The sequence below is a fragment of the Camponotus vicinus genome, unplaced genomic scaffold (genome assembly GCF_025532165.1).
Source record: "Camponotus vicinus isolate PSW18456_S1 unplaced genomic scaffold, iyCamVici1.0 SCAF_9, whole genome shotgun sequence".
Classification (NCBI taxonomy): domain Eukaryota; kingdom Metazoa; phylum Arthropoda; class Insecta; order Hymenoptera; family Formicidae; genus Camponotus; species Camponotus vicinus.
Window position 1 is genome coordinate 2,418,080 of NW_028141981.1, and position 13,185 is coordinate 2,431,264.

General features: G+C 29.8%; 1 protein-coding gene across 4 annotated transcripts in view; it reads left to right on the forward strand.

Annotated features, from left to right (window-relative positions):
- Positions 1 to 13,185, forward strand: part of Nrx-1 (neurexin 1) — a 222,501-nt gene that overhangs the window by 121,095 nt on the left and 88,221 nt on the right. For all 4 annotated transcript variants that reach the window (XM_083109202.1, XM_083109205.1, XM_083109204.1 and 1 more), the window contains exons 6-8: positions 237 to 263; positions 6,159 to 6,317; positions 9,753 to 9,905. In XM_083109202.1, coding sequence (XP_082965328.1) covers positions 237 to 263; positions 6,159 to 6,317; positions 9,753 to 9,905 — 339 coding nt within the window. The remainder of the gene's footprint in view (positions 1 to 236; positions 264 to 6,158; positions 6,318 to 9,752; positions 9,906 to 13,185) is intronic.

Sequence of the window (13,185 nt, forward strand, 5' to 3'; positions counted from 1 at the left end):
CGAATACGTAAAATACGTTTGTGCCTTTTTCTCGAGCGACATAGCCATTCGCGCATCAAAAAAAGTTCTTATGATAATCCAGAGAAAAAGTTCGAATAGCTCGCGAGCTTGCGGCGATCAGCTTCGTGAGCTTCCGCACGTAGGGTAACTTTTGAATTTCAATTGCCGGTGTCACATTTACGTAAAATATATACGGACATTTTGTACTGATCGCACGTTTATGCTTTCTGTTTCAGATCTCTTCAATAACCAGCTTCTGCAAGGTGAGTGTGTGATTTTTATTGTATCGCATATATTGTACGTATGTAGCTTTTCGATATCTCCAATCGCTTGCTCTTGAGAGCGATGCAAACGTTACCGCAAAAAAACAGTACGCAAAAGAATATATTGCAGTCGTTTCAATTGGATTTGCACCATTTAATTAATTACGTCTCTCTCTGTGCGTATTTTTTTACACAAAGCTGTTTTTCACACGTTTACTAATTGATATTAGTTTATTTGAACGAACAGCACTTTATTTTCCGTTTCAATTATGTCCGTAACATGTTTTATATCATGTACAGTAATCTATATTATAGTATATTGGCAAAAAAAAAACAGCGACATAGAATTGTTTCGAAAATAGAAGTCAAAGAATCCGAGGAAAAGTTTATTTAAATAAATAAATTATTGTAAACTTTATTTAAACTTATAAATAGCTTATCTAAACTTTATTTAAACTTATAAATTACTGTAACTTTACAGAGAAACATTAGAGTCCCGCTTGGTTGAATCGTTTTCTCCTTGCCACGTTTTATTCACCGTGCCTTCTATGTACAATATATATCCTTGTTCCTTCCTGTCAAACCTTCTTCTTGAGCAAGTTGCCTGCATTTCAGAGAAAAATGCCAAGATATTTTTAACAAGAATTCATCCATCCGTTTAGATCCTCCGGCCACGTCCCCTTATTGTTCCACTCATGTTCTACGATGGCATGCGGATGATCTCGAGATCTCTCTATTCGAGTCTCGTCCTCTCTCCTAAGCGTTGTTGTCTGGCTCACTATGTTTCTAGACGGAAGGAAAATCCTGTGTGAATTTTTTATTGAAAGTATTTTCACAAGAGCAGCATACAGAAATAGATTGACAAATGTTTTCGCATTATTTATTTTAACTCAATTCCGTTAAATTCTAAAAAACCCAAATAGTTTTTAGCTTATAAATGGTGTTAGCTTTTCGAAACATATTTTCGATATATGTGTAAAAAATTATATTTAATAAATTACAATAAATAAGAAAAAAGATATATTGTAAATCACGAGATTAAACAGGCTGTTAGAAGTAATTTATTACATTTTATATTTTTTATTAAAATATTATAAAGCGCTCATCAACAAACATCTCTCGCTCACTTACACATCGCTCGCTTACTCGCTCATATTATTTAAGAAAACCGGAACACTATAAGCGCCCCAGTTATTTTATACAATATTGTGAGTGGAATAACATTCCAATAAATGATGAATTTTCTATCGTCTGTCTGTTTTGAAGAAATATACCGTCGAGTTCGAAGAAATGGCAGAAAAAGTTGCAGCTGATGCATCTAGTCTGCACTTGACTGCTTTCACAAGCGGGGAGTCGGAAAAAGATTCTGAAATGCAAATGGGCGCGAAACCGATCGATTGCATAATTTACGGCGCGGCCCGCGAAAATACCGACGTTATCACGAAAATTTCTTGTCACGTAAACGTAAATTACTTCTTTTAGTTATCGCTGACAATTTCCCATTAACTGAATGCGACCATCACATAAAATAGTTTACCAAATAACTCTTTTTAAAATAGCTTATTTTTTTAACAATTTTATTGTGTATCATGTATTTTTTTCGTATGTGTTGTCTTTAATGACATTAGCGCTAAAATTTAATATTATGTGTATAAAAATTGTGCATAGGAATTACAGATATGTAATATTATATAACACATAATATTATAATAATATCTTCATTATATAAATAGTATTTTTCTAACTTCCTGTGAAAATATTTTCTTGAATTGTACAATCGAAACGGTCATACAAATAGATGATTCTATATTTCGATATCAGTTTGAAACGCAATATAAATGTAAAATGTATGTAAAATACAAATAGAAATTAAACCATTAGGTTTAATTATATTATATTTAATTATATTATATATAAAAATCCCCGTTATATCATAAAAATTTTCTTTTTCTTTGATGTCTCATGTTACATTGACGCCGTACTATCGTTCTAAAAGTAAGAATAAATCATTCATGATGCAAAAAGTAAAAGATCTCGCATTGACTTCGCCCGTCTCTTCTTTAGTGAGAGAGTACGCGCGTGGAAGTTTTCACATTTTCTGTCTTTTCACCTCGATGTTTGAATCTGAACTCCTCTTAAGGTTCTCGCGATGCTCCAGTAAATTCGATCATGACATTTCTCCCCGGTTTTCGCCAGCTTCTCGCGAATCTTTTTCCTTGTTTTTCACTCATTCCGTAGACGGCCTTTCATGGTGTCGGGTATAATTTACGATCTCGTTAAAAACGTAGAAATCATTTATTTTCGTCGTACGACATAATATAAAAGAACGATCGGTAAACGAAACCAGTAGCAAAAGAAATTTATTTCATAGCTTCCATTTTTAATAAGACGAATTGCTCTTTGTTACACGATAAAAAGATAAAAACATCATATTTTTAACAAATTATTTAAAACAAATATCAATTAAAAAGTAATACAAGTATTATGTATGTTATAAATTAACATTTATATCATTTTAGTATCAAATATTTTTAATTTATTTTATTATAGTTTTTTAATAAAAAAAATATAATAATAAATATAATAATAATAAAAATATATGTATATAAATGACATATATGTATATAAATGTAATTAATTTCAATTTTATTAAACTTACGTTAGATGCAAAAATTCAACAATTCTTACTTTTTTTATTATAATTGTCAAAGTTAATTTGATTATCCAATTTTTAAAGTTTTGGCTTTTTCCTATATTTCCTATAAATTCTTAAATAAATACTTGTTTCTAATTCTTGCATAAAAACTTTATTTTATTAAATATTAAATTCTTTGAATTATTAAGCCTGTAAATTATATTATTATATTACATATATATTAAAAAAGGAGATTCCATCAATATGTAATTCCTATATTTTCTTATATATATTTTTATATTTATATTCTTTAACTATATATATTTATATATTTTTTAATAATATTGAAAGTGAAGAAAACTGTTGACACAATAAATATATTATCTTATATATGTTACATTCACGAGATGTGAATATAAACTGAAAATTCATGGTATAAATTCATGAAACAAAAAAACGTTGATGATAACAAAATGCAATGCACTGTTGCGTTACTACAGACACGTACAAATGTGCGCAATACTCATCATCCATGAGCGGCTAAGTAGAACTCGCATCTGAATGTAATAAATAGTCTACTCCATCCCCTTGTCACTTTGTTCACTCCATATTCGTCAAACAAGGACCGGTATACCGTTCTGTAAGAGGGATGCTCTCGCGCGTAGGTTCCCTTCGGTGTGGGTCTGCGGCCCACTTTCTCGGTTGCGCTTATTGTGCCGCCCCAAATACATTGTGCGTGCAAGCGAGGAATATTTGCTGACGCTCAACGGTTCACGATTATTACGATGCGAGAAAAAGTACGCTATTAAAGGACCTGATTTTCCCTCAAATCGACTTTGCATGCGCTCCGTTACTGATTTTCTCAAATTTCGTTTCAAGTAATAATCTAAATAATCAACTTTAAATATTCTATGCGTATAAAGTATTCAGATGGGAATATAAGTTTTCTCTCTCAAATTTAATTAAAAATACATAAAAATTCCTATATTCTTATTATTTATGTTCATTCATCTTAAAATTATCATCTGCAATGTTATAATTATTATCTATAATTAAAAAATATGGTACTGAATTCCTAATTATTAAAATTATATATGTTAAAATGAAATATGTTTTACAAACAACATTATTGCATTAGCCTAATTTAAGAGCGAGAAAATAGTTTCAATAAATTATTAGTTCAGTTTATATATTGCAACATTGTTATAATGTTTAAGATGTCCATTAGCCTGAGTTGGTAAATCCAGACGCTGCTAATGAAGATGGAAAATTAATTAAGACGGAAAATTAATTTCTTCTCTGCGATAGCGCGCGATATTGCGGTGTCCCGATTCGATTCAAAGCTGCGAATTTTGATTTACCTCAGCTTAATTAAATTTCCACCTGAATTAGCAAGTTACCAAGTGGGCGAATTCATTGACACAATGATTCCTGTGTGCGAAATATAAAATTTCTAAAGTTAATCTACATTTGGAATATACTTTTTTGTAAGGCATATTTTTATTTAAAGGCGTGTGTCTGTCGATGTGATTCCACAAGGAAACCGTGATCGATAAATAACTTAATAGACAAGCGCAACAATTGCAAGCAATTACATAATAAATATTAAATAATTAATTATTATTTTAACTAACGGTAGCTTGCCATTTATAAATTGATCATATAAACAATTATTTTATTAATTATATATTAATATATTATTTATTGCGCACATGAAGCACAATAACTAATATATTGAGATATAAGGTAATCAATTTCGTAAAATACATATTACGCGCACAAAAAATACTCAATTTAAAGTTATATGAACTTAACTGTGTCATTTTAAATCTCGATATTATTAAACTAAATTTTGCTACACATAGATATAATCATCTCTCTGTAATGACAGTAAGACATTTACATAATGTATCTTTGTGCTCTTCATGCAAAACGGTGTGGAACACTGGTTACTCGCAGACAGCTCCTTAATTTTATCGCGATGACTGCGGGATCTATTTGTTCACTGAGAAACATCGGAGATAAGGCCTCGAGGATTATGAAGGAGATTGCTCAACTACGGTCCAAGGAAACGCCCTCGACAAGAGAGCTACCTAATTACGATGAGGAAAAGCGGAAGCCTCAAACAGGGCCGTCCCTAGAACAATAACTGGAATTTAATGCTGCACATCGTATTTCTTGAAGTTAAATTAATCGATGAGCTAATTTTTTCTTCAAAATACTATTTTAATTTATTTTAATTTATATTTATTTATGACTACTTTATATCTTTTATAGCGCCAGCGTTTTCCAACATTTTTTGTTGTTTCAAATGAATTTTAAATCGAAAATAAACAAATTCTATTTTTTAAATATTAAATTTTAAACAGGAAATAAGTTACTACAAAATTATTATAAAATTTAAAATATATTTATTTAATGTTTTAATTTTTCTTATGTTATGTTATTCTTATCTTATGTTTTTCTTATCTTATGTTATTCTATTGTTATGTTTTTTTATGTTCAATTAAAATGGAAATCGTAGGCTTACATTTTTGCCAAGATCTATACACTTGCATCGCAACGACCTTGGTGTGATAAGTGAAGATGAAGAGTAAGAAGATAGTATCTTCCTCTCGATTAGGTGCCTCCGGGAAGACATAACATTCTAACGTTTTACTCTGTTCGCTCCTCTGAGTTTGCCGCCCTGTTAGTTAGAACGATGGACGAAAAAGGAAGAGAATAACCGGGAGATAACGATGCCATAGCTAAAGTCGTAATGGACCACTCCTCAAGAACGGCGATTGTCTAAATGCTAAACTTTACGGCATACCCGCATGATTGCTGTGGAAACTTTACCCGCTCTTTTTTAAGGATCGAAACGATACCGAGGTTAATACCGGTTACCTTTTTCAAGCGTAAAGCACAACGACGCTTGTAATTTATCTGTTTGATAAAAAATCACAGACAAAATTAACAAATATTTTCATTTATAAAAAATATATATACTCCGAGTACTTTATCTCTATATAAATAGATAGAAAATTAAAAAAAGGTTATATAAATTTTAAAAAAAGATTAAAAAACATAGAATAATATTTATAACGCATAATAAAAAACAAACACGGAGATATATTGAAATAAAATTCACGCTTATTTGAATTCAAATATGTACCAATTATACAAAGAAAATAGACTGTAATAAATAGAGTTAGAAATCACATTAATTTTACAATTTGCCGTGAAATGGAATTTTCGAGATACTATTCTTTCTGTTGCAGCTCTCTGCTATTGTGGATGGAATTTACGCCGAGCACGGACATACCGCGGGATCTTTCACGCATTTAGCAAGCGATCGACTTCTCGTCGGTGGAGGCGCCGGTGCGACATCCTTGCAAGGCGCTAAAGGGATCAACAACTTCGTCGGATGTCTGAGAAAGGTTACACCCCCCTGCGATAGCATGATTTATTTATACTTTCCGCTAACTTTCTACCATCTCTTCTGCCTTAGTCTCTAATAAACTAATGAAAATTGCATAAAACGTAATAGAGATTATTAACCTTTTCCACGTGAAATATTTACAGAGATTAAAAAAAGAAATCACAAATTCAATAAGAAAATAATGTAGAATGCAAAGAAACTTGTAAAACTTTTCAAATATTGGCTTTAAAAACATGGACAGATAGACACGTTAAATGAATGGGAAATAAAACGACTAAATAAAATAAAATTGCTATCCTAATACTGTTTTAAAAAAGTATAATTACTAAGCAAAAAATAATAGATAATTAGTGATAAGATATAAAATTTATTTTATAAAGTTTCGAAGAAACAAATAGATTAAAACTATATTCTCTTTAGTTAGTTTTAAATACATTCAACTTCCACAAAACTTCAATTTGTGTTTTAAGTACAACGAGGTGTGTTCAAACTTGGAAAATTGCGTTAAGTGATGCCCTCGACATTTTCGCCGGGAAGAATCGATTACAAGTTCTGCAATTAATCTCTATTTATTGAAATTTAACTGATTTATTTTGGTATTTCGTATAACACATCAAATGCTTTGTGTTTTTTCGTTTTGTGTCAGTAGAAATAACGTAAAAATACAACTCTTTCTCTTTTATTATTTATTATATTTTCTTACTATTTTTATCATACAAATAACTAATTTTCCGTACTTTTTTCTACTATATAAAACGATAATATTATTGGAAAATAAACTGTATACATTGTGTTCATTGTAATTATTAAATTACCTTTTTTGTGCTGTTTTTAATCGAACTGATTAGCAATTCGAACGATAATTATTCTGAAATTCCATTAATTGATTTGCCAATAGGGAATCGCGATGATGTATCATTGAATCTTTTATGAGAAACAATATTAGCAGAGAGAACGTGTAATGATCATAAATTTTCCGAATCCTTTCAAGAGTATATATGTCGCTTAAACATTTTATGCTGTAATAAATGTAAATAATTAAAAAGATGGTTGCTATATATGGAATGCAATGTAATACGGTACATTTATAAAATAATAAGATTTGTTAACATTGCGCGAATGAAACAAATTCGGAAAAACGTTTGTCAATTCTTTATAGTTTGATTACATATAAACATACACACACATGGTGGCTTTCTAAAATGTTTTAATTACAAAAATATACTACTATATCGCACAGGAAAACTGTATATAACTATATAACTTTTACAATTTGTGGATTTTTTAACAAAGAAGTTGATTTTTCTGCATCGAAAATTTAGAAGTTCCTTTTCAATTATCTCTCAAATATAATTAAATATTAATATAATTAAACTCTTTTTCTAAATTAAATTTTTGTTGTACTATTTTGCTGTACTTGTCTCTTGTTAAAAGCCATTGAAGATTAAGTACATAATAATTAATATTTCGTTATCTGTTGGATGATTGCTTTCAATTTACTTTCAATAAATGATGATTTATATGCTTGTAAATATTGCTACTTTCACACATTTCATTTGATAAAAAAAATTAATCTTTTAAAATAATTAAAAAATATATAGATAAAGTTTATAATTCATACATAATAATTAATAGATATAAAAAACGGATATATAGATATTAGAGAATGTTTCATTCTTGTTCAATTTTTATACGTAAAGTTCTGGAAAATTCTTATATAAATATTTGTATCGATTTTTTGAATAAATTGTTAAAGAATTTAAATTTCATTAAAGTGTATTAATCGAAATGTTTTGATAGAAAAAATTGTCAGTAAAAGTTAAAATGATCAGGTGCTTTTACAAATATGTAATACTTATTACATATCTAAAACTTACTAATTCGTAATACATACATAAGTTTATTTAAATAAATGCTACGATATTATTATTTTGAACTCTCGAAAGGAATTCTGGAATTATTTCTTATCGATAGCGATGCATACAAACTTCTTGTATCCTGGATCAATAAAAATGTCCACCCAACGCAACGAGGTGTCGACTTGGTCATCGCGACGCAATGAAATATTCATGCTAGCAACTTACTTGGGGAGTTTCGCCGAGAAGTGAAGTCGAACTAACACGCCATGGGCGGCGACAAAAAAACGGGAATAAAGCGATAAAACTCGACGCAATATAAAACGTTTCGCGTAACCGAAAGGTTAACGACGACTGTAATTTGCTGACTGTTTGCGACTTAACTAGCACGATGCGAATCGTCCCTGGCAAATTATTCTTACGAGTTTTATTTACGGGCACATTCGCGATATGTAAATTGTTCAGATCTTATTTGTGAAATTCTTAATTTTCTATTGCAAATATATTGAATTATGATTATTACCAAAAACGAAATAATCGAAAAAGCTTTTTCTTATAAATTTAATACATATATAAATTTTTTAAAATTAATCTTATATTCTATATAAATTCTTCATCTTATAATCGTATACTGAAAATATATATTCAAGAGAGAAAGAGAAAAAGAGAGAGAGAGAAAGAAAGAGAGAGAGAAAAGGAGGAAGTTTTATGTATAAATTAAAATTCTTTAAAACCTTTTTTGATTAATATATACTAAGCGCGCTTGCATATTTGATCAGTAATCTTTATAACCAAAAATCAAAATAATTTATATAAATGATCTGTCGTTAGCTCGTTTATTCTTTTCTGAGAATTGAGAAAAATAAGCACATGATATTTTAAAGCTGCAACTATTTATATCGTTGTCAATAAGAAGCATTTGTGGAAGATTGGAAAAATTCTCGCAATTTGTAGAAATTTGGAAATATTCTCGCAAATATCCTTGAAGCGTATATTCAAATTTAAACATATTTGATTTTAATTTAAGTTTTAGAGTATTAAACGCACACATTTAATTTAATAATGAACAAAAATTTTAAATGAGGATACTACATGAAAAGTACACATCTGAATTTTTATTTAGAAAAGAGAATTTTTTAACTAATTATTTCTTTAGTAACGTTTAAATTAGAATCAGATTAATTACATACATCATCTACAAAATTGCAGAATATAAAATTGTTAAAAAAAATGCTTCATCCTCAACAGGAAATAATATCTCTGTGAATTTAGATAAAAAATTATATTGCATACAATTTATATAAATTTTGGAAATTAATAAATAATATCAAGTGTTTAAATATATTTCGATATGTAAAGAAATGGCACTTAGTTATTTCTAAAAAAATCAATTGTTTTTAATATGTCTTAAATAACGCATTATAACATAATACTTGCATTGAAAATGCTTTTGTAGAATTTTCTGTCTCACTTTATGGGAATTAATGATACTAGTTGATACAAAAATCTTTCTCTTTCTGCTCCTATTGTTACACCATGTGCAGTAGCTGTCATAACTTTGTTTACTGTGCTCGCAGGTGGAATTTGCTGCAGAAAAAATCAAGATGGAACTGATCGAAGCGGCCAGGAGCGGAGCAGCGGGTGCTGCGGCTTGGGGAAAGATGGATTTTCACTGTCGTGAGCCAAGAGCCTCAGATCCGATCACGTTCACCACCAGGGATTCGCATCTCGTGAGTACATGTTCTCCTTATTTGCGATAAAACGCAATGTTTTTTTAAAATGTTTATATGAAACACGCATTTTCTCGTTGCCCATTTGTTGGGACATTTATCATTTATAAGAAGAAACAATAAGATTGTCCATAAAAGAGAAACTCTTCTCATTTTAGATTGTATCTGTATAAACATTATTTGAAAAAAAAAAAAACTTTTAACCCACTTTAAAATGTCATGTATATTTCTACTAAAGTATTATTACTCGAGCTCACGATTCGGTTTCACGAAATTCGCTTTTCTTTTTTTAGTATACGATATATATACGATGATAAGATAAAATCGTGAAATTATAAAATATGCAGAACTATCGGTCTTCATCGTCATTACACATTTGTATGAATAAAACGAGCTACAATCGTTCCAGATTAATCGTTTTTATTCGATAACGAACGAAAATTTTATAAAGAGCAACATTTGCATACACGTGTTTATTAAATAATGCAAGGAAAGGAGAAATACGATCCAATTCCATTATAGTAAAGAATCGTGACAATAGAAATATCCAATTAAATCGGGAATGTAATCGAAGACATTTTTACACTAGTCAATCGAGCTGCAAATAACTGTTCGAAGCAACGTCGCAGTTCGTTTTTTAATCTCGCTTTTCGCGAATATCTCTGATTCTGGAAAAGAGTCGAGGTCAAGGAAACATTTTGCCAATATGTCCTCGTTCTAAATTAGAGATCTTCTTGATTTTTTTATATCGAGAAGAGCATTCGAACTCTTGCACGTGGCGCACGTACTCGATTGCCGATACGCAGTTTGCTTCTCGAAGGCATGTAAGTTTTTAGGAAAAAGGACGCCAAAGAGAAATATTAAACGCAACGCAATATACGAGCAAATTAATTACTTATAAAAACTAATTACTTATAAAAGTAAGCAAATTAATTACTTATAAAAACTAATTACTTATAAAAGTAAAATATAATAAAATAAAATATAGTTTATTATAAATTATTGAAATTATGAGTTATTGAAAAATATAATTACAGGAAAAAAACATAAATGAGGTGTCATGTAGGACTTACTTTGGAATCTCTGGTGTACCGAAACTTCAGCATTTCGTTCTTTTCTACCTGTGCATTGTTGTTGTGCAGAGATATTAACGTTATAATGCACCGCCTATGATTTTCGAGCACATCCCTCGCCGATTAACATATATATATATATATATATATATATATATATATATATATATATATCCGTTTCTCTAAAAAAAACTTCTAGAAGTACATTTAAAAAAAGAGAGTTTGATAATATAAAAATTTTATAAATACTACCACAGAATATTATCGACTTGGGGAAAATTCTACGTAACTGTAGTTTCAGAAATTGTTAAAAACTCTCTATTTTCTTTGTCCGTTGTTATATCCGAAGATACGTTTTCAACGCAAGATACGCATAGATTAACACGAGTACGCTTCGCACAGTGCGTACCCTTGTGAGCTTTTACAGGTCACGAAGCATCGTCGTTACCATTGCAAATCCTTGTTGCATCGGCCATCACGCTGTCAAAGTACGCGTTCTCTGAAAGCGCATTTGCCACCCTCGCGCAGAAGCTTGTTTACGAGTATGACCGTTCTTGGATTACGCTGCTCGCTATCGTCGCGGTTTATGCAACCAATGCATTAATACTTGCAGCATCTATTCTGGGATATGCCTGTCTCTTTGTCTATTCAGATGGTAGAATATCTCAAAGTTTTGGCACTTAGTACTTCAAATAAGTTGCGTATAATTGTAATCTGTCTATGAAAAGTAGAAATTGAAAGAAGATCCAAATAAAGCTGATGGTTTTTTTCAAGAAATGTAACATTTATGCACCGTAGATAGCTTATATTTAACATCACACTTTCGTTGACAATAAAATTAAGTAATTTCGACATACAATATCTTCCTAATTTTTAAATTAGAATTATATATATATCAAAATTCATTTCAAATTTATTAAGAGATACGAGAAAGGTCCGTTAATGAAGCTACAAGCGTTGATTATATATATAATTTCATTCTCTATATTTTTCCTTGAAATTTAATTCATTAGAAGTCGCGTTTATTTTTCTGAATTTCAATTAATTATATATTATTAATTGAAATTTATATATTATTAATTATGAATATTAATTAATTTAATAAATAATCACTTTTTTGATAGTAATAAGTGACTTTCATGAGATTATAGGAAAAAATGACCCCAAATAGATTACTGAATTCTTAACGAAAAGATTATTTGATTATTTGGGTATATTATATAAACTTCAAAGCACTATTTTAATATGCAGCTTTTTATTATGCATAATACGCGATAATGAAACCAGTACACGTGATATTCTGCAACTACTTTGGGTCACCGAGATTTTTAATTTAATAAGAATATTAAAAACCTCTTTTCTTCATAGTTATTTAAATATGTTTTATATTCCTATATATATCATATTCGATATTCGCACAAGAACTACTTATAACATAAAATACACCTTACCGTAACCCCCCTAGAGTTAATGGATCATTGCTTTTGGGCTCGAGTCTAATTAAATTTAATATCCGATAATTTAATATAAATGCAATTGCAGAGCCAACTCAATGTAGTAGATAATATCGGATAATATTTTATCGATTTAATAAACAAATTAATATACAATTAGTATTTGGATTCAGCAGGGAATTTACAATAAATAAAGAAATTTTATATACCCTAAAACGATACAAAACTGTTGTGTTAAATGTTAAAATAAAGCTAAAATTATATGCAGATTTATATCGGCCAAAAACCGATTAATATAATAAACTTTTATTACAATATTATTTAACATTCATAATTTATACGGCAGTACGATCGATATTACTTTCGATTGACGTGTATAGCATTAAACTCATTATGATAGTGAGCAGATGGTCATTCAAAATGGACAACGCACTCGCGTTCGAGATTCAGTTATAATTAATATCGATACCGGCATACGGGCGCAATTACCCAGTTATATCGTAAAGCTGCATTCGCCCCATGTTTTGGCAACACAGTAAGAGAACATATGAATACGAATGTCGGTATTGTTAGCGTATTCATAATTAGATCGGAAGCTGTGATGCCTGCTGTGTTCAGATATCGATATCTCGAGTTACTCTGAAATCAATGGACATACGGGAATGTATTGTATATTGTATATATGTATCGAAATATTGCATTTGCGATATTCCATACCGAGATTAAAGTACTGTAGATAGTTTTGGAAATATA